The sequence below is a fragment of the Ursus maritimus genome, unplaced genomic scaffold (genome assembly GCF_017311325.1).
Source record: "Ursus maritimus isolate PB19 unplaced genomic scaffold, ASM1731132v1 scaffold_1, whole genome shotgun sequence".
Lineage (NCBI taxonomy): Eukaryota > Metazoa > Chordata > Mammalia > Carnivora > Ursidae > Ursus > Ursus maritimus.
In genome coordinates, this window is record NW_024423343.1 from 4,617,452 (window position 1) to 4,639,448 (window position 21,997).

At 47.8% G+C, this 21,997-nt stretch overlaps 1 protein-coding gene across 1 annotated transcript in view; it reads left to right on the forward strand.

Moving 5' to 3' along the window:
* IQCA1 (IQ motif containing with AAA domain 1) overlaps nucleotides 1-21,997 on the forward strand; it is a 165,754-nt gene that overhangs the window by 41,566 nt on the left and 102,191 nt on the right. Inside the window, exon 7 of the mRNA XM_008690299.1 lies at nucleotides 21,439-21,523. Within this exon, the coding sequence (XP_008688521.1) occupies nucleotides 21,439-21,523 (85 nt within the window). The remainder of the gene's footprint in view (nucleotides 1-21,438; nucleotides 21,524-21,997) is intronic.

Here is a 21,997-nt window from a genome sequence, read left to right on the forward strand (position 1 = left end):
GACATTTTGGAGGCCAAGTTAGAGTAGCTCCCACGGGTACGCTGGACATCATTCGCAAAGACACAAAGATTCCTCTTTTTTTAAGAACGTAAGGTCAAGGGCACATTTATTTTCATAATTGGATTACATTTATCTGATTGACTTTGATAAAAATCCTCTTCCTTGCTTTTTTAAATCAAAGACAAATAAAAAGCAAATATTGTCTTTTGAAACATGAAACATGATCAGTCCTCAGGCTAAATTCCAATAGGACGTACAGTGACAACTTGGAAAAGTTACCAGAAGTTACAGTTAATACTGCTCCCACAATTTAGAATACGTATGCTGAGCTCGTTTAACCAATGCTCATAGTTGCCAAATTATACTCGGATTTGTTTTTTAAGTCAATTTTTAAATTACTTCAAAGGAATCCTGTTTTGCCAATGTTAGAAGTAGCACAGGCTTGTGTAGAAAATGTGCAAGTCAGGGAAGAGTGTAGAGAGGAAGATTAAAATCATCCCGATCTCGGCACGCTGAGGTCGTACTGTAAAAGTTCTCGGTAAATTTCCTTCTGTCTTTTTTCTCTCACATACGTATTTCATTTTGGTTTTATGAATCTTTTTTTTTAATTTTTTAAAAGTTAACATTGGGTTTTCCCATGTCCTTAAAATATCTTCCAGAAGATGTTTTTAACGATTGCTTAGCATTCTACGGCATGGGTTTACTAGTGAGTGAATTGATGACTATCTTTAATGTTTTGTCAAGTTGATAGAAGAAAAATGCTCCTGCTAATCTTTCCATTTGCACCTGTCTTATTAAAGAGGGGGGCGCGGGGAGTGTGAAACTCTTTTGGGTTTTGTCAGTAACATCCCTTCTCTGAACGCCCTGTCCTATATGTTTCACTCTGTGACGCCATCTTTTTAAGTGCTTTCTAAAATGGAGTCATCTATGTTACTGATACTAAAGCTGTTTGGGACACATTATTACAATAATGACTTCTCAGTTGTCATTTGCTTTTGATTTTTTAACTGGCCTCTAAGAAAGCTAGAAAGAGAGAGGAAGAACGACACAGAAGGAGAGAAATCACACAGCCGTTAAGGACCCATTGCCCACGTTCTGTGCCCCTGGGTGCCTCTGAGCCCCACCCTGGCCACCTGTACCAGAATGTCACCACACCTGCCACCTGCGGTTGTTGTGGGTGGCTAATAAGACCGCACAGATGAACCACCTGGGCCCCATAAGTTTCTCATTGAGATTACAAATATTATAGGTATTTTCCTACTTTAAATGAGATTTTCTCCAAATATCATTTTCTACTATTATTAGTTGTATATTTTACTTATAAATTTTTTTATTATCGAGGTATAGTTGACATAAAATATATTGGTTTCAGGCGTGTGACATAGCGACTCGACAAGTCTGTACATTATGCGGCCCTCGCCACGAGGGTCGTCCCCATCTGTCCCCACCCAACGTTATTACGATACTACTCACTGTGTTCTCCAGTCTGTTAGTTGAATATTTTGTATTTTTTAAATTTTATATTTTGTCTATATACTTGCACCATCAGCTAAGTGAACTCTCAGGTTATTTCTAGTGGTCCTTCAGTGGATTCTCTTGGATTTTCGTGACTACGCAGTCATGGTAAAAATGTGGCTGATACTCTCTCCCTGCCCCATAGTTACTCTTCCGGCTCCTTCCCTCCTGGCGGGGGGGGGGGGTGTGTGCAGGGGGAGGCTCCAGGCTTTCCACTCTGTTCACCTTGACACTCCCTCCCATGGTGTGTTTCCCTTCACTCACACTTAGGCTCCAGTTGCCAAGAATCTTCTGGATAATGAGGCAGTTGTGTTCATTGGGTCCTTTGTACAGGCTAAGTATTCAGAATAGCTGTTTTTGTCAAATACTGAAACCTTGGAAACGTGATTTCAGTTGGTGGGTGCCTCAGTTGTTCCTCAAGGAAGCACCAGCTCCCTCCCCCCAACCTTCAGTCCCCCCTCATAGCCCCGAAATCCCACTCACACATGGGCGCCCATTGCCCTAGCTTGCCGCTGGCCTCCGCTGTGATTAGAACCGTTTGCTACTGGATGCGTTCTGTGCATAGTCACCTAAAATAATAATAGTAACAGAGACTAGCACTTGCTGAGTGGCTATTTGGTACCAGGAATTCCAAGTACTTTACACGTCAATTTAAGCCGGGCATTGATACGCTATTGCTGCTGTACAGATCGCCACAAACTTGGTGGCTTAAACCAATGGAGATGTATTTTCTCCCAATTCTGGAAGTTGCAAGTGTGAAATCAAAGGTGTCGTCGGGCTGTGTGCCTGCCCCCACACTCTCCCGCCCCCGCCCAGGAGCTCTGAGGCAGAGTCCTCTTCTCGCCTCTTAGAGCCTCCGGGGGCGGCCGCCGTTCCTTGGCTTGTGGCCGCATCCCTTCAATCTCTGCTGTGTGGCCACATGGCCTCGTCCTCTTCTGCGTGTCCCTAATCTCCCTGTGCTCCTCTCTCTGGAGGACACCTGTGATTGGGTTTACGGCCCACCCAGATATTCCAAGATAATGCCCCTGTCTCATGATCCTTAATTTAACCTTAATTTAACTTATTTCCATACAAGATAACATTTACAGGCTCCAGAGAGCAGGACACAGTATCTTTGGGGGCCATTATTCGGCTGACCACAGCCCTCAACAGCTCTGAGATAAGCGCTCTTCTTTTCGTCCTGTGGTAGCATTCCTGATGAAGGGCAGAACCACACAGGTTTGCTCTAGAACAGTGCTTTACTCTAGACCCCAAGCCACGTGTGGCTACTGAGCACTTGCAGGGTAATTAGGGAGGATCTGAATTTTTAATTTCATTCTATTCTAATTAATTTAGATTGAAGTTGAGACAGCCACATGGCACAAATGGCTACCATGTTGGACAGCGCTAGCACGGGGACACAGTCTTCAGAAAATATCTTGCTACAATTGATATGTCTCTTGGCTTGGGACCTGTCATAAACGGTCATTGACATTTCAAAATCCACCAATAAGCTTTATTTTAAAGTATCATCAAGGGGTCTTAGAAGTGCCGTCCTCCAGCCCCTCAGGGTTGTGAGAACCCTGAAGCCCAGGGAGGCTTCCAGCCCACAGCCAGCCCTCGGGACAGTGGGCTCCTGTCACCGAAGATGCGGCTGTCTGCCTCACTCCCTCATGGGCATCAGGCCACCTGAAAACCAGGGCTGACCCCAGGCCTTCGGGTCTTGCAAGTTGTCCTGTTACGGAGCATTCCACTTCCTCCCCACCCACATTTTGTTACTCAGTGCGTGGAAACTATGCCTGACGTGCAGCTCACCCTTCAGCCCAGAGAGTAACGCCCGTAGATAGAGCCCTAGGATGGGCCCAGTGGCGCTTCTCAGACTCCTTTGAATCCACGTACTCTTAAGGAATCTGGAAGAGATATGAATTAGGTAGCCTTATTCCATTTTGCAAGGCAACACACAGTCCATCAGAAGGGATGGGCAAGAAGAAAGGCTCTAGGGGCTTGGGATGACCTTGGTCCTCAGCAGGGGGGGCCTGGCTGAGAATGTAGTAGAGCCACTGTCTCTAATTTTAATACATGATCTTATTCATGAGGAACATTTATATTATAAATCTCACACACACACACACACACACACACACACGGGAGCTGAGCATGGGTTCAAATTGCAGCTCTAGGACTTACAGGCTGTGTGACATTGAGCCAGTTACTTAACCTCTCTGGGCCTCCACTTCCTCATCTTAAAATGAGGATCTTAATAATACCTGACCCACAGGTAGGATAACATCGACTAATTCATATAAAATCCGTGCAGCAATGTGTGGCACATGTTACACTCTCCATAATTATTTCAAGCATAGAGAAAGGCCATCATTTTCCAGACACAAAATTTGCAGTTTTCATTCCTAGGTGTGAGACCTTTATATTCCCAGCTGTAAGCACCTTTTCAAAATGCAGCATTGGGAATCTCCAGAAAGATAGACTGGCAGAGCAGGGAGAGGCAGGGCTCCCAGGGCTGGGGGTGGGGACAAAGCTGAGGGGATAATAACAGGGCAGGCAAACAAAAATTTGACAGTGTGGAATGTGTTCAGATCCCCAGGGCAGAGCGGTGACATGTCGACAGATCACCAGCAAATGTGCATTCTTTCTGGAAGACGTCTTGGAATGCTGTGTACTGGGGGCTTTGTTTGCTTGTTTCATTTTTTAAATTAGGATGTCATTGAAATGCAGTAAACTTCACCCTTTTGTGCACCTTTTGTCACTTTAAGGTACGTGGGCCCAGAGAGACTCTTCTCTCGCTCCCCCAGGGTATGCCAGTCTGGGCTCCAGGAACTCACACTGGAGGGGATTCTAGAACTGGGGTGACCATACTCACTGCCCAGCAGAGCCCCGGGCCGTGAGCAGAAATCCACTGAGGGTGAGTGGTTTGATGGAGGCAGAACGCCAGTCCCCCGCTGGCGTGGGAAAGTGGAGGGCTGTCCGGGCCTCACCCCACTCTGGCCTCCAGCGGTCCCCACCTGGTTGTCCTTAGCCCTCAGGCCCACACCAGCTTCCACCACGATTTACTCCTTCAGAAGCGTGTCCGTTCGTCTCAGCCCGTGTGGCTCTCCACTCTCTTACGAGAGAAACTGCACTAGGAGCTTGTGGGTGCTCTCCTGGGATCCCAGGGTCCACACCAGTGGCTCTCTCGGGGCCCACGGCTCAGGAGAGGCAGGGCTGGAATTCATACTCAGGTCTCTGGATTCCAAAAGCCACGATGCTCTCACACCACCAAGCCTGTCTCCTTGTTCTAAGCATTCCAGAAGCAGAAACCTTGTCCTGTGTTCAGTGTCATCTTGCAGGAAAAGATGGCATTTATCCAAGGCCACGGGGCTCCTTAGACACCACCTGGAAACCCAGGGCTTTCCTTCTTTCTGATTCCTTCTCTTTCCCCTCCTCCTAAACATCTGCACAATGAGCATGTGATGGTTCTGTGTAGGGAGAAGGAGAGAGAGGCACCATGGGATTCGGAGACCTGGCATGCCCAGTTATTTTCTAGATTTCAGAGTGGGCTCTGAGAAGCGAGAAGTTGGCTAAAACTTAGCTATTTACTGGCAGAACTGAAAGCCGGCTGCTTGAAGACTTGCAGAAATGTGAACGTCTTATAAAACCAGAACTGGTTTCAGGGCAGGGTTCAGAATTGGGGCCTCTAAGGACTTTTCAAGACATCAAAAAGAAATCACTAGAATGTACATGGCAGATCTCGTCTGGGTAGTAGGGCCCACAGCTGGTTCTTTCCTTTATACCCCTCCATGGAGTTGCCTGCATGGGGCAGGAATAACTTTCAGAACAGAAAAAAGTTTCTGGAGGACAGGGAAAGGGTTGGTCACACACAGGGAGATGCGTGAGGGGCTCTTTATTTTGACTTCAATCGTCAGTAAATCCTCAAGAGCAGCTGTGGTCTGGAAAGGAGACGGGAACACGTGTAGGTTACTCAGACTGGGAGGCAAATAACTTTTCTGCCATCTGTTTTGGTGGAAAATATATCAGGTTGAGCACGGGACTTAAGAAGAGGTGGGATGAGAACTTAAGTGCCCGGCATTACCCACCGAGGCCTCGGGGACAGGTGCACCCCCCGCGTGAAATCACACGTATTGTACCAGCCGTCACGCTAAATCAGGTTAAGAGCACCCAGCAGCCAGGGGCTCTCGCCGTCTATGCAGGTGCCAAGTCATGTTGAAAGACAGGCCCTGAGGCTCTTTTGTGAATGCAGCGGCCAGAAGCCCTTTCCATGTGCCGGGGACGACTCTGGCTTGCACCCTCCACTCTGCTGTGTTTCTCTGCCTGTACCGCTGGACCACAAGTTTTGGGGGGCGGGATAGTGATGTCTTCCTCTGGTCCTTTCCCGACCAAGCCTGTTAGAACACAGGCTGCTGGGCCGCAACCCCAGAAGGTCTCGGGTGGGAAGGTCTTGGGTGGGAACTGAGAGTCTGCATTTTTTTTTTTAATTTTAATCACCTTCCACTCTTTTTACTTTATTACTTTGTGGGGGGGGGGGATAAAAACACTTAAGATAGGGTCTACCCTCTTAGCAAACATTCAAGTATACAATGTGGCATTGTTAACCGAAAGCATACAGCTAGACCTCTAGCAGGTGCTCGACCATACAACCGAACTTTGTACCCTTTGACTAATAGCCACCCCGGTCCTCCCTACCCCCCACCCCTGACAACCACCATTCAACACTCACAATAGTTCACTGCACCTGTGATCTCAGCTATGTGCGTTTTCCACACACAGAGCACTTTTCCTCGCCACCAGCCGGGTGCCCCCTAATTCAGCATAGCTCCAACACGAACCAGAGACCGCGCCGGACCCCGCAGATGAAGGGCCCCGTCCTGCAAGACTGCTCCCACTGCAGATGCCAGTCACGAGTCTCAGGCTGTCCCCTGTACTTCCGATAGATCAGCTATAAATTGGGGTTCCCAAGACTCCCTCCTTGGGTTCAGTAATTGGCTAAAATGGCTCACAGAACTCAGGGAAACATGTGTAGCAGTCTATTATGAAAGGAGACAGGTGAACATCCGGATGCACGAGATGCGGAGGGCCAGGTGTGGGGGAGGGGCGCCACCCTCCCAGCACCTGCGCGTGTTTCCCACCCCGGAATATCTCCAAACCCTGTGCTTTGGGGTGTCTGTGGAGGCTCCATCACGTAGGGATGATTGATCGTTAACTCAGTTTCCATCCCTTCTCTGCTTTCTGGGGAACAGAGAGTGGAACTGAAAGTTCCAAGCTTCACATGGCTCCGTCTTCCTCGGGGCGAGCCCCCCCCCCATTCAGCAGCCCACCAGACATCATTTCAGGGGAACAAAAGATGCTCCTATCACCCAGGGATTTACGAGCCCCTGTGTGAGGAAGAGGGGTCAAAGAACAAATACGAAAACGAAGGAGGCTCCTAATGCTCTAATCACTTAGGAAATGACAAGGGTTTTAGGCGTCTGTGCCAGGAGCAAGGGCAGAGACCAATATATCTATATTTTCTATTATTTCAGTGTGCCTACAACTCTGAGGTCCTCAGTTCGTTACCTTTGGGAATACACCCAAAAGTGAGAAAGTGTTTTCATAATGGCTGCACCAATTCACATTCCCACTAACAGTGCACGAGGGTTCCCTCTTCTCATTATTTTTCATCTCCGATACTAGGCATGCTGACAGGTGTGAGGTGATAGCTCGTTGTGGTTTTGATTTGCATTTCCCCGATGATGAGTGATGTTGGGCGTCTTTTCATATACCTATTAGCCCTTTGTATGTCTTTGTTTGAGAAATGTCTATTCAGTTCCTTTGCTGTTTTTTTAATCAGGTTTTTTTTTATATATGGAGTTTTAGGAGTTCTTCATGTATTTTAGATGTTAATCCTTGGTCAGATATGTGGCTCGCAAGTATTTGTCCCATGTTGTAGGCTGCCTTTTCATTTTGTTGATTGTTTCCTTTGCTGTTCAAGAGCTTTTTTGTTTAATATCACCTCACGTGTCTAGTTTTGCCTTTGTTGCCTGCATTTTTGGCGTAGACTTTGAGTTTCCAGCAAGCTCTGTGGTGACGCTGTTGCCCCTGCTCCTGGGACTGTACTTTGCGTAGCCCTGGGCCAGGTTAGTGCCACACTTGCACCCCGTCTAGGGAAGGGGACTGCGTAGGGAACCGCCTGAAAGAGCGGCAGAGCACTTCTGAAAAAATTAAAACCAGTATTATCCTGGGAATGTGAAAGCCTGCGGATCTGCTGACTGAGGTCACTAACTGGGAAAGCCAGATGACTTTGGAGCCGTCCGTTTTCTAGAGCTTGATATGCCGTGACCGAGGACAGGCTGAGTGTTCTTTGGATAGAGAGCCCTTCGGTTTGTTTTAGCTAGCGCTCAGTCCCGGTGCCCTGGGGTGACATATGGCAACATGTATGTGAAATTATCCTGCCTTTGTGCTTCACTAATCTGTATTCGCCACTTGACCAAGGAAGGTCAGAGAATCTTCAGAATTAACCTTTATGCCCTAAAGCTGCCCTTTTCTGTAATTCGTTCTGTTGCTGTCTATAACTGATGATTTATTTTTAAAAGTGGCACCTAAGAAATGAGTTTAAAACATAGACATCTGACTCTTTTGATAACTTACACTTTTGCTCCTACGGCTACCCTCCGAGGCTTCCTGGAGCCTTGAGATAGACAAGGGAATGCCTCGCTCCTTAAATGAGGAAAGGTTGGCGGGTGAACGACGCTGGGGTTTTGAAGTAGGAGGGTGTGGACAGAAACAGACGGCAGCCTATTGGAACGGGAAATCTCTGCATTCCTTCCTAGAATGATCTTGCCTAGGTACCCATTTTTCTTTACAAATCACTATTTAAGACAGAAAGGTGAAAGCAAGCTGTGTGTGTCATTTTCTCAACTGAAGAGTAACCAAAATCAGAATAGTAAATTACGCGATCACTAACATATTGTTTCTTTTAATAAAGTAAGAATGGGCAGAGGGTAAGGCAGGGAGGTTCCCATAGGATTCAAGCATGAGCAAAGGTATTACTTTCAAACCAAGAAGAAAGCTTCCATCTTGAACGATAACTGCTTATGATATCCGACTAATAAGTAGAAACATCAATGAATAAATCAGATTCTGTAGCGTGCCACTATGAAACTGCCTTGCTTTGCACACTCCTTTTTCCTCCTCTCCTTTGAGACGTGCCGAGCCCCTCAGTTTCCCGAGGAGGGCTGTGGTAATTAAGTCCATGTGCAACCAATTGCCTTTATTGAGTGTAAGTGAATTTATAGGCAGCAAGTGACACTTTTGGAGGCTTCTGTGCAGTGGCACAAGCTACTTTCTTTAGAACGCAGGGGAAATTTACGAGCCTGCTGACATTAATGGAGGTAGCTGGATGACTTGGCGGGGGGGACCGGCCGGAAGCCCCTCCATCCATATATTTTCCATACTTGATGAAACACAGATAAATCTCTGTCCTGGGAGTCTGAAATGGTGGGACCCGTTGAAGCAGTGTCAGACCTCAAGGGAAATATTTATCATTTTAGTAGTTCTGCTTTCTAAATCACCGCAAACTCTAGAGCTGGTCATTTTCACGTTTGTGCAAGACTTTTTGACAATATGCGTAAATTTTAATAGGCCCTCACTTTACCAAGCGTTCCGTACCTTACTTTCACTAACTGAAAGGTATAATAAGGCACGGGTGTTTTTCTCCTCAAGCTTCCTCAATAAAAGCGTATAAAGTCGGATGGCTATGTAAAATATATTTTTATAAGAAAGTAACATTAATCATGGAGTAGATTCTGTAAGAAGCTAACATTGCCTTTCCCCGCCAGCTTCCGTCACGTATAAATCATACAGTTTCTAGAGCTGAAAGGAACTTTAGAAATGGTCTAATAGGCACGCCATACTTATTTTTTAACAACTGAAGGCATAAACCTCGTTCGACTACACCATGTGGCCGAGGAAGGAGAGATAGGTGCCCACCGTGACAGAGTGCTTTGCTCGGCCACACAGCTATCTAGCACCGCGGCCCGGCCTGCTTCATTTCCAGGAAACGGCTATCTTCGCCATGCATCTAGCCACCAGATGCTTCTTTACCTTGTCTAAAGCTTTATTTTACGTTTTTATTACTCTAACCTCAACTAACCATTGCTTCCCGTCACCATAGGCTCAGTCCACGGGGGTCCTGAAGGTTCTGGAAGCTGCTCCGGGTCGGGCTCTGCAGGGCCAAGTCACTGAAACTTGCCAAGCCTCAGTTTTCTCCGAAAACCACTGACAACAATAGGAGTATCTAACTCGTAGGACCGTTGGAAGCAGTATACAGGGTGACGGTATTGAGTTCTGAGTACATAAGTGTTAATAATGAACACACTACTATGGAAGGTTCTTTGAAACTCATTTCAATGTTTACTAGGTCAGGTTATCCAAAAATTACACTGCATTTTCAAGGACCGTAGGTCGTCACGTTGAAGATGTTCAGGGCACAGGCAAGAAGCAGCAGCCGACGTGGGGAATGGACCTGTCAGCTGGGAGCCGAGGACATCGTCCTTTCCAGCTAGAAGCCCATCAGACTTGAAGTAGTCTCCCCTGGTTCCACGAAATCATCAGCTCTGTACAACAAACGCCCTATCTTGAGACTGACTTTGGTTACACCATACAGTGGGCAGCGCAATCATCTGAAAAGAGAGGGAAACATCCTGGACAGGAAGAGCTGATAGAAACTACCCACACGTGCTGCTGGCCCCTCCTGTTCTATCCCACCTCGGACAACGGGAGGCCCAGGGCCCAGGCCTGCATTCCCGACCCTTCTCTGTCTCCCCCACAATCTCGTCTGGGTGCATGGCTTTCCGTCCCATCCAGCCGTCGTTGACTTCCAAATGTGAGTCCCTAGCCCCGAGAGAGAGGCATGGAGATCCGGAGGTCCACTCGGAATCACTCAGATGTCCGGGGGAATCTCCTAGGCTCTGTATGTCCAGATCCTCATTCCCTCGAAGCTGCCCCACACAGCCTTTCCCATCCCAGCAGATGGAGAACCGCCCCCCTCCCCGCCAGTCACAGCCACAACCCTGACTCCTCTCCTCTCAGCCCAACTTCTAGTCTGCCAGAAAATTCCATCGATTTACCTTCAGAATATGCCCCAAACCCGCTCACTTCTCAGGCCTCCGTCTTCGCTGCCACTGGGTCTGGTCTGAGCCACATCAGCCCCAACCAACCTAGACTGCGTGGCCTCCTAACTCATCCCTGCAATCACCCTTGCCCCCCCAGATCTGTTACAGCATGTGACTGCTGCTAACCTATCCCTCGGGCTTACAGACTTAGAGGCCGAAAACCATACCCATTGGGGGGTCTCACCCTGGCAGTGGATAAGGAGTCTGGGCTTAGCTGCATGCTCTGTTCAGGGTCCCGCAAGGCTGCAGACAAGGTCTTGTCAGTTTTCAAGCCCTGTGGCTGCCAGCAGCACGCAGTTCCTTGTGGGCTCGGTGCTTGCTGGCTGCTGGCTGGAGTCACCCCCAGTTCCTGGCTAGGTGGGCCTCCCAGCCTGGCAGCGGGCCCCATCAAGGCCAGCAAGGGAGAGAGTCTGGGAGCAAGGTGGCAGTTACAATTGCCTAGAACAATCAGGGAAGTGACATCCGGTCACCATGCTTGCTGTATTCTGTTGGTTCCAAGCCAACCACCAGTCCCACCCACACTCAAGGGGAAGGAAACACACAGTGGCATGAACGCAGGGGCTGCGTACAGTCTGTCCACCGCAGAGAGGAAGAAACGTCCTTTAAAACCCTCAGGCGGGTCATGACCCTGCAGCGGCTTCCTTTGCACTCCTGGCCTCACTGTCCTGCGGCATTGACCCCAGCCCGCTGCTCCCAGACGGCCAGATCAGCCCAGGGACACCTCCCTCCCCAGAACAGGTGCTGTGAGGACTCCGCAGGAGCCCCCTCCCCAGGAATTCTCGCTCCCAGACCTGTCCCAGCAGGATCAGGGAGAAGGGAAGTTAGAGGCAGGCGATTATGGTGCTGGGTCCTTATTCTCTAGGGTTTTTTTTTTTTTTAATTACATGTTGTGATTTTCTTGTTGCTGTCCATCTCCAACCTGTTTGTGTGTTGACTTTTGTCTCTGGCTCAGTTGTTATTTCAGAGAGTACTTTTAGATTTCCAAGTGGCTCGAAATCAGACCACTAGTGTTTATTCCCACAGACATAAACAGTAAAGTGGTAGGAAAATTCAATGTTATGTGTACCAATAAAAGCAATATGACCATCTCAACTCATGCAGAAAAGCCATTTCATAGCATCAAATACCCACTTCTTATTTTAAAATTTAAAAATGGAAAGGCAAGGATTAATTCTTGGCATAATGAAGTGTAAGCTGAATAAAAACAAAGACTTTTATATCTTCTGTTTACTGCTTTTCCCCAGTGCCTTGAACAGTGTCTGGCACCTAGTAGACACTCAATAAATAAGCTCCGAATCAGTGAATGAATGAGTAAATGAATGAATGAAACATCCAGTATTTTTTAAAACAAGAGAAAGCCCTGCACTTAATGAAGAAACACTTTAGGCCTTCCCACAAAAGGAAAGGACAGTATGAATGGCTTTTGCCCCTAATAATAATGTATGCCATAACAGAAATTATTTGCAATAGGATGATATGAGAAAGAAATGAGAATACATATCTTAAAGAAAGTGGCAAGATGTATTTTTTAAATCAATGCTAACGATGAAAGAAAAATATGTGAAAATTTAAGAAGTCCATAAATGTTAAAAGGATGGAACAAAAAGAGACTTGAATAAATGGCCAGATAGACCACGTTCCTGGTTAAATGGAAAGAGGACATGTTTGCTCTAGATAATTTATCGAGAGAGCGCTATTCCAATTAAAATCCCAACAGGATTATTTATTGAACTTGAAAGCATAATTATTAAAGCCATTAGGATTAAAACAAAAAGAGAAGAACAACAGGAAGGACAAATGACATTGTGTTTTCAAGTATATTATAAAGAAAAATAAGGCAAACGCATTATACTGATATGAAAGCATAAAAACGTAGATCAGTGGAGCCAAGTAGAGAGCCCAGGCACTGCCAAACAGATGGAAATAAATAGTGTATGATAAATTAAATGAAAAGAAGTCAGGAATACAAACAACATAGTTGCAATAACTACATTGATTTAATTATTAAGGCCAACAAAGAGTAGAAAGCAGAATGGAGAATTTAGCCCTCCTAGAGACAGGTCACAATTTTCTAACTTACAGAAACAAAAATATTGTCAAAAAATATTAGACTGGTTCTACTGTAAAATTAACAAAGTCTGTATAAAAATCAAACCCTAAGGGGCGCCTGAGTGGCACAGCGGTTAAGCATCTGCCTTCGGCTCAGGGCGTGATCCCGGCGTTCTGGGTTCGAGCCCCACATCAGGCTCCTCCGCTATGAGCCTGCTTCTTCCTCTCCCACTCCCCCTGCTTGTGTTCCCCCTCTCGCTGGCTGTCTCTATCTCTGTCGAATAAATAAATAAAATCTTTAAAAAAAAAATCAAACCCTAAAATAAGACATAAGAGGAAACCAACCAAATATGACATTTGTTTTTATCGTAATTTATTTTAGCTTATTGTTTTATTTAATTATCAACATAATTTCCATATGCTATAGCAAGGAGAGCAGTGCTAAAAGGTACAGGGAAGAGCTCGTTGGCCTTCCTCCGTCCATCCCCAGAGCTGTGCATGACCCCAGCTGCACCTTGCCGTGTCACTGTTCACTGGTCTCCATGCACCTGCAGACAGAAACACACACCCATGAGGCTCTCCTCCTCCCTCTTCCCTCTATAATGCACATCACTTCCCAGCCTGTTCTTCTCCTTGATATTCCACCAACATCCCCGCTATTCCTATAGAGCAGATTAGTGTTTGTGAGAGCTGAATTTATTCATCCACACGAGTGTTTACGAAGTGCCCGCAGTGAACAGGTAAAGAAGAACAGACGAAGTCAGGGGCAGAAGCTGAGTCCCACCGCGAGGCTTTACCATAATATAGAAGCATTCCCCAGTGGGCGATTATTTGTGAGATTTTATTACAGTTTTTATTATTTACAGTTTTTGCTAGTACGCACAGCGCATCACAGAGTTACCTCTGCTTTCATTTCTGTGAGGAGTCGTTAAACAGTGGAACTGTTGGGGCAAATAATGTAGAAGGTGTTTAGAGCCCAGAGGACAGCAAAAGTAGTAGGAATCCCTTGTCTAAGGACTCATGCAAACGCAGCAGTGGCTGTGATGAGCGGGGGCGCCCTGGGCACCCGGGCAGAAGTCCAAACCGGAATCCGGGCTCTTCCCGTAAGGAACCGTTTGCCTTCGGATGAGTTACTTAAACTCCCAACTTTCCAGATGTCCTCCTTTGCAAAATGGAGAGAAATGCTCATCTCGCAGAATTTCTGTAAGGAAGAAATGAGAAACTACTTTGCGAAAAGCATGTGTGAAAATGCGTTGTAAGCATTCGTGAAACAAGCATATGAGCTGTTAGAATTTCTGCTACACGAGTCGATCCAAGGAACGAGGAGACACAGATGCACGGGGCACGTCGCGAAGTGTCAACCTCACGAGAGCCAAAGAAACTCAAATTCACATCTGGCTTCCATTTTACCCTCACACAGGTCACAACCCATCCAGGCAATGACAGAGGCATCAGAGGAAGGGGAGCACTAAGGTATTGGCACAACAGGTGATTGGGTTGCCAGAAAAGCCACGCCCCCCCCCCCCAACAGAAGGAGCAGCCGGAGTCAGGCTCGGGTCTCCTTTCTCGGCTCTTCACCCAGGGCTTTCTGTCGGCTTGTAGGTCTCTGGAGATCTTCCGGAAAACGACATACATCCAGGAGGGGAGCACGCCCCAAGCCCTGGAGTAATCTCACTGCTAAAATTCAGCATGAGGAAATACTTTAAAAAGTATTTGTAAGATCTGTCAGGATACATCCTGTGGTTATTTCAGGTATGGAAATAACCACCCAAATGTCCTGGAACAGGGGCTGAGACAATAGCTCACGGATCACTTTTTCTCAACACGCTGGGCTCTGGGCTGACAAAAGATCTTTTTCCATTTCCTGGTGCGGGAAGACAGACTGCGGAGGGAAAGCAGAGCCCCGTGACGTGTGTGGGTGTGAATGCTCTTCTTTCAGGACGGGACAGGGGGCTTTGCGCAGTGTGCCACCCTCACCCTGCCTCCCCCTGGACAACAACCGCTTGCCCTCCAGGGCCGGTGGTTATACCGAATTGTAACTCTTCCCACTGAAGATAAGGAGACACAGGCGGCCCGCGGGGAGTCTCTGACTTTCCCGAACAGGTTGCTGCCGTTAGCAGGAGATGCCCGTGAAGTGTGAGCTCAGGTGACCTGAACTGGGTTAGGTCAGGTGCATGGCAGCTCCAGACAGACCAGGTCGGCACTTTGGCGTCCAAGAAGCAGTTTCTCTGCCCCGGTTCCAGCCGCTGCCTCCAGACTGTGGAGCCCTGGTGGAAACAGATTTCAGGCACAGTAAGGAAATGGCAACACCATTGCCTGAGTCACCCAGATACCAGGCAAACACTATTTGTACAAAATAAAATATGGCGTACTTCCCACTTCCCCCGTGGAGTTGGAGAGTGGGCAGGAGGGGCCGCTAGCCTCGGGCAGAATGCGGGCTTGGGTTCCATGTGCCTCAGGCAGGAGCTCCTCTTGGCCATCTCTGTAGGGCCCAAGACAAGGATTGGAAGAGGGATCATGGACCAAGGATTGGGGTGGGGGTGGGGAAGAACCAAGTGAGAACAGGTTAGGACCAAACCGTGGGATCGCTTGACACCCGTGAAACCCACCCGGAAGCTCAGTCAGGTGCCAAGACTTAGGAATATCTGATGAATCCAGTCTTCTCAAGCTGCATATCCACCTCTCAGGCTTTGTGTTCTCAGATGGTTTTCCCCTTTCTTGCTTCTCCTTTTCCATCTTGTTCTGTAGACTTAGTGAAATGAGGGAGCCGTCCCATGCACGGTCCAGGAGATCTTTCATGCAGCCACGTGCCGAGTTCCATTTGCTGCATGACTTGCTCCGTAGGTGGTCGGCGCCGGGCTGAAGCACCTGCCTTGACCTTGACTGTTGCAGCGACTGGAGGACAAACGAAGTTGGGGTGGGGGAGGGGCGTCCAGGAATGGCATCGCGGTTCAAGCTGCACATTAACTTGGCACATCAGCAAAACGATGACATTTCAGAGAGAATCAAATGTCTTTGGAATCAAGATTCAAAGTAGGATTGAGGGAAAGCTGTGATTTCAGTAATTATGCACAGAGGCAGCGTATTTAACGTAATCATTTTGCAGGCACTGTTGTGTTAAAATTTAAGTAGAGAAGATCCCCGCATCCATTAAAGGATTTTCCAAACTGCAAAGAGAAGCCGAAGTAATTATCCCAAAACATCCCCGTTCTTCTCTACCCCGGATATACCTACCTCAGCAAGGCCTTCGGCCGTCAGATAGGAGGACACATATTTTATTTGGCCAAAAATTTTATTTTATGCAAGATAGGCAGGGAAGACCTCTGATACGATGACATTTGAGCGTGTGCTATCTCTGCGGACGAGCATGTCTCTGCGGAGGGAGAATCCAGGTAGACCGAGGAGCAGCTGGAAACGGGTGAGCAGGAGGAAGGTGGTGGGGGTCAAGCGGGGAGGTGGCTGGGGAGTGTTCCGAAGGCCATCGCAAGTAGAGGAACCATGTCATTTAATGTCCAAACCAGGACACTTAAGAGTGAACGGGGGTGCATTATTAATTGCATATGAATGAGACGTGAGAAGCGACATAAGTTAACCTAATTATATGGACATTGGTTTCACTTTGAGAGAGTTGGCCGACTTTCGAGCGGAGACAGGACGTGATACGGCTTCTGTTTTGAAAGGATCACTCTGGCTGCTGCGAGGAGTATAGTGGGAACAGGAGCAGCGGGGGCAGCAAGAACCAGTTCCTTGTAGGAAGGCACGTAGGGGTGGTAGTGGCTGCGAACAGTGCAAGCCATGAGAGGTGGTCAGACTGCAGGTGTGGTCGGAAGGTAAAGCCAGCAGGGTTGGTGGAAGGACTGAACAGAGGTATGAGAGAGGAGAGCACGCCAGCGGGAGTCTAGGTTTTTGCCCCAGGGGCAACTGAAAGGAGAGTTCCCATTTTCTGAAGGGGGAAATGCAAGAGGAGGAGGAGGTTGGGGGGACAAGGTGAAAACAAGGGCTGAGTCTGGGCCATCTGAACCTGAAGAGCTCACGGCACTTTGGAGGGGGTACTGGGCAGGCCATTGAATGTAGGTCTGCAGCCCAGGGGACAGACAAGCAGGAGACTGGGGGCTGGGAGAGGTGAAGCCCACGGTGCTATTTGAAGCCACGAAACTGGATGAGACCCTGATGGGTGTGCACAGAAAAGAGCCTAGGGAGGGAGCCCTGGGTCCCCCAGCACCCACAGGTGGGAAGACAGGGAGGCCCTGGCCCAGAAGACTAAGCAGGTGGTCAGCGGGGGCAGAGAGCACGGAGGAAATCCAATTAGCACTTCATTTCAGAAGGAATGGACAGTGGAGAGCTCAAATATGATTATAGGCCATGCAATCTGAGCTCCTCCTGTGTGAAGCTGAGGAGGGGGGGCAGAAATGCCAGAGGAGGGGTGAGAGAGGCACGAGGAAGCCAAGAAAGAGAATCTTCCAAAAAAGAGGACTTGGCCATCTAAGAGATGCAGAGAGAGAGGAATGGAGTTGTAAAACACCCGCAGAAGTCAGCAACAGCAAACTCATCGCCAAACTCATGGATTAGCTTCCTTGGGTGACCGTAACAAGGACCATCACAGGGCAGCTGAAACAGCTGGAATTCACTCGCTCACAGTCTGGGGCTCCAAGTCCAAGACCTCCATGGTGTCAGCCGGGTTGGTTCCTGCACGGGCTGAGGGAAAGCTGTTCCAGGCCTCTCTCTTAACGTGTGGACAGCCGTCTTCTCCCTGTGTCCTCACATGGTCCTTGCTCTGTGCATGTGTGTCCTGGGGTGCGAATTTCCCCTTTTTATAAAGACACTAGTCGTATTGGACTTGAGCCCACCCTACTCCATCCAGTATGACCTCCTCTCAACTAATGCTATCTGCAATGGCCCTATTTCCCAATAAGGCCACATTCTGAGGTCCTGGGGGTTAGGACCAGGCTGGCCCATCCTGGAGAGCGGTGGTCCCTTCCTCCAGTGAAGAGAGGGCACCAGCCATCTCTGCCTGATGACAGCTCCCCACTCTCCTCCCCCAGGACACATTGAGGCAATTGGTAGCAGAGTCCTGGGGAGGGGTGTGTAAGAGAATTTTCCAGACCAAGAGCCCATCATGTTGCAATTCCCATTTTTTGAATAATATCAATGTTCCCACCATGTGTCAGCCCTAAGCACAGCGTGGGTTTTCCGGATGGGGGCCCGGATGAGCACCAGTGGTGTCCAGACACCATGGGTGGTGGGCATACACCATGTCTGTGTCCAGGTGAAAGGACCGCCTCCGCCCCGGAGATGCAGGGACCGCGGAGAAGGCGAAGACAGGAATGACATGCCTGTGGGGGAGCAGAGTCCAACAGAAACCAGATACGTTGTTTCCACTTGTAGTCTTTCCTGACACCATGTCATTGGAGATCCTCGGTTACTCCCCCAGAAGTCCCCAGATGGGCTGCCCCCTGCAGCCGATGCTGTCAGCCCCCAGCTGTTTCTGCCAGGAACACAGTGGGAGCCAACATATTCTCTCCACTCGTCCCCAAGTCTAAGCCATCGGACGGCTGCAGGTTGTACAGCTCACAGGGCGCTGAGTCCAAGCGCCAAACCCTCATCACCTTGCAGCCTCCTTATCCTGAGCGGCAGGGGAGGTCAGGCGTGTCCGGCTCGGAGCACCCTGACTCGGGAGAGTAAGGCCACGTCCCCATCACAGCCACCGCACGCAACTGAAAATGCAAGGGTGAAACCCAGCAGCCAAGGAAACGTAAAATGAAATTCAAACCGTGTGTTCTAGTCTCAGCGTGCTCTCGGTGACCAAGGCACAGGGATGGGGCTGAGGAGAGAAGCCCAATCAGTGCAAACCCAGGGCACACTTGGAATAGCCCAAACCAGGGAAGCAACTGCTGTGGGGACAGCGGACTCCTTGCTGAGGGAGGGAGAACATGGGGTAGCGTGAGCACGGGGAAGCGTGTGTGTGCACGTGAGTGCATGTGTGCATATGTGTGCGTGCATGCGTGTGTGTGTGCGTGCGTGTGCACGTGTGTGTGCTCGCACGTGTGTGTGTATATGCGTGCATGCGTGCATGTGCGGAGTGAGACAAACCTAGCAGGCTACACTGTCATCTTCAGATATGAATTTTAAAATAGATCTTTTAAATGTGTGCCCTACAACAGTTTCTGTGTTATTTAAGGTCCAGACACCCAATTTCAGATTATCATGAATTATTTAAACTGATGTGACTAAAAAAACTAAATATGTTCTTTTACATATTGAAAATAACTATAGTTAATACTATTTTTGCAAAAAAAGTGCTATGAACAATGCAGTATTTTTAAATCTTACTATGACAATGGATGTGTAATATAATTAAGAATTCTACTTTAGAAATGGCACATGTCAATCCTTTTAGGTTTAGTTTATCTAAGTTTCTAGGTTTGTTCTGTGTCCTCAAAAACACTCAAGGTTTAAAGTGAGGAAATAAGGTGAGGCGATGGAGCTCCCTGTGAAGGTGGCTGTCGGGGGAATGGGTGAGTGGGTGCACAGAAGGGAGGGTGCTAGAACTTTCGGTCCAAGTGTATTCTCAGTTCTTATCCAAGGCCTGTCAAGGCCAAGGGATGCACAGAACAAGACAGACTGTGGTCAGGCAGCCTAATGAGCCTCAAGATTTGAGCCTTGTGGACAAGCAGTGTCTGAGATCAACTATATGTACTAGCCTTGTGATTGTGAAAGCTGAGGGCATCCGGGCAAGGGCTGACACTTTAATCTTCAGATCACTCTCTCCTGTCACTGAATCCAGAACCTAGTTGGGACTAATCAGGTGTTTGTTGATTGATTATATGGTTGAATGGATGGATGGATGGATGGACGGACGGACGGATGGACGGATGGCTGGGTGGATAGATAGGTGGTTGGGTAACTGAGTGCATGAAGCTACCAAAGTAGCTGCAATGACGGCAGCTCCGTTGACAGAATGGCACACTTAGTGTGTGATCTCCTCCGTTGTCCTTGTCCCTGCATTTGTCCCCACAAACCCCATTGTGTTCAGTTCCTTTCAAAGCAACGCTGAGGAGGTGAGTCACGTTGCTACCGAATGAGCCCACAGGAAAGGTTCGAGAGACCTGAGATACTTTGTCCAGACAATGATGTGACTATTTTAAACTGTTTCCAGAGCAATCCCATGGAAACAATGGGGCCTCCGCAGGCAGGGCGTGCTGGCACCTCGGCACGAACCCAGCAGTGGCCCCAACCCGGAATCACCACCATGCATCAGCCTCAAAACGAAGTTTCATTTCATAATATCCTCGAGGACCCCGTACAAAATAACTGTAGTAAGACCTGACCCTTGACTACACAGCGTTTTAGTCCTCCGTGTGACAAAATCGGGAGTGCAGCCCTGGGCGGCCGTGAGGAAGCAGCGCTGTGAGGTCATCTGCCTGCCGCCGAACCAGCCACTTTCCATGGAACGCCATTTTTAATCGAGAAAATGACAAACTTTGGCTTTTGAGAGACATTGTCTCAAAAATGAACCAAATGAGCCCGAAAGGAAAGCTCTGACCTAGCAAAAATTAAAATTTTGGAAATCTCATAATCACCTCTGTGAGCCTGAGAGCTTCCCGTTACTTGGAGTTTGGGTTTGGAGACCAGTGAAGTTTTTGATGAATGTGATTTTGATATGATGAAATGTGTCCAATGTGAGGGCAGATGCTCTTCCCAAACTTCAACCGAGACAGGACACTGCAGCAGAACGAGTACAGAAGCGCGTACGAGCACGCGGCTACCTTCCTTCAAGCCAGACTTCAAGAAGATTTCAACGATGCAGAACAGGAACGCTCTTCTCACTACCTTTTTTTTTTTTTTGAAAATATACTAAAAATGTTATTTATGTGAACATATGATGAGTTTATTATTGTTATTTTTAAGTGAATTTAAAATGCATGTTTTAGAAATTTCCCGGTCTTAATATTTATTACAGGAAATATCAATAGTTATAACTCACATAAACAAAAGCTCCCTGAGATATTCAAAGATTATCAAGAGTGTAAAGGGCTCCGAAGGTCAAAAGTTTGAGAACCACTGCTGTGGACTCATCTTAAGCATGGCTGTCTCCTCTAATCCCTAGATTGTCTGCTTCGGTGGATTCATGGAACTTAGAAATAGTAAATACGCACGCCTCCTGAAATTCCTCAATATTAAATTGCAAAGTCTGCTTTTTTAAAATGTAGAAATTATATGGTGACACACAGGAAAATTACTATTTGGAACCCATATGAAATGGAACCTTAGCCTTATGGAAACCCAAAGCATGCCCACGTATTTCATGCACTATTACTAAATTTGTCGTCCGAACAACTCCATCCTTCTGTTTCGTTTCAAAATCCTGTGTTTATCCTAAGTTTTAAACAGGAAGAAGTGATTTGTGCTTCTGTCTTCATTCCTAAATCAAGCACAGAGGACCTCAATAATTTAAAAAAAAAAAAAAAAAGGGAAGGAGAAAAATACAATCTGTTCTACAGAGAGGTGTGTCCATCCCGGAGTAACAATTACCTGGAGGAAGCAAAGCTCTAGGAACAAGGCCGGGTCCTGCTGCTCCTTGGAGACAGTGTGTCTGGCCACAAGAGGCAGGGAGCTTCCCCCCAAGAACCCTCCCCTGTTTCAATGACCAGGAGAAGAGCCAGGGACTGGGATGTGTGACAGAGAGGATGGAGTTCATTCCTACTTAACTTCCCTCTTTTTTCCTCCTCAGGAACTTAACTGGCACATTTCCTGAATACCCTAACGTGGAAGAAGGAGGGTCCGCCATTATCTTTTCCAACAAGACCCCACAACAGGTATGGAGATGCTTGAGAAACAAAACACAAATCTATTGTAATCCCATTTCTTTAACCTGTAACCTGAGTGGGTTCACTGTGTTATTAGGTTTGGGTTATTTTCCTGCAAATATTTACATGGAAATATTTTGATGTTTCATCAATTATGTACCTTTAAGTTTATTTCAACATGAATTCGTTCTTTCTCCTGTCTTAACCTTTGAAAGAGACGTGACAACATGTGGGGCTTATTTTCTTGGTAAATTTTGAGCAGCTTGATTTCCAGGGCCCTTTATGTTCTGGTCCCTGCTTGCCCCTCAGTGTCATCTGCTGTCCCCTTGCCCCTGTCTTCCTGCCATGAGCCCCAGTGCTCCGCTGGCCCGCCCTCCTCATGCCCTGTGTCACTGCACCTTCAGTGCCTTTGTGCACGTCACGCTCTCCCCGCATCCCAGGCTGGCCTTCGACCCCTCTCCCCTGCTTCATTCCCACATCCCA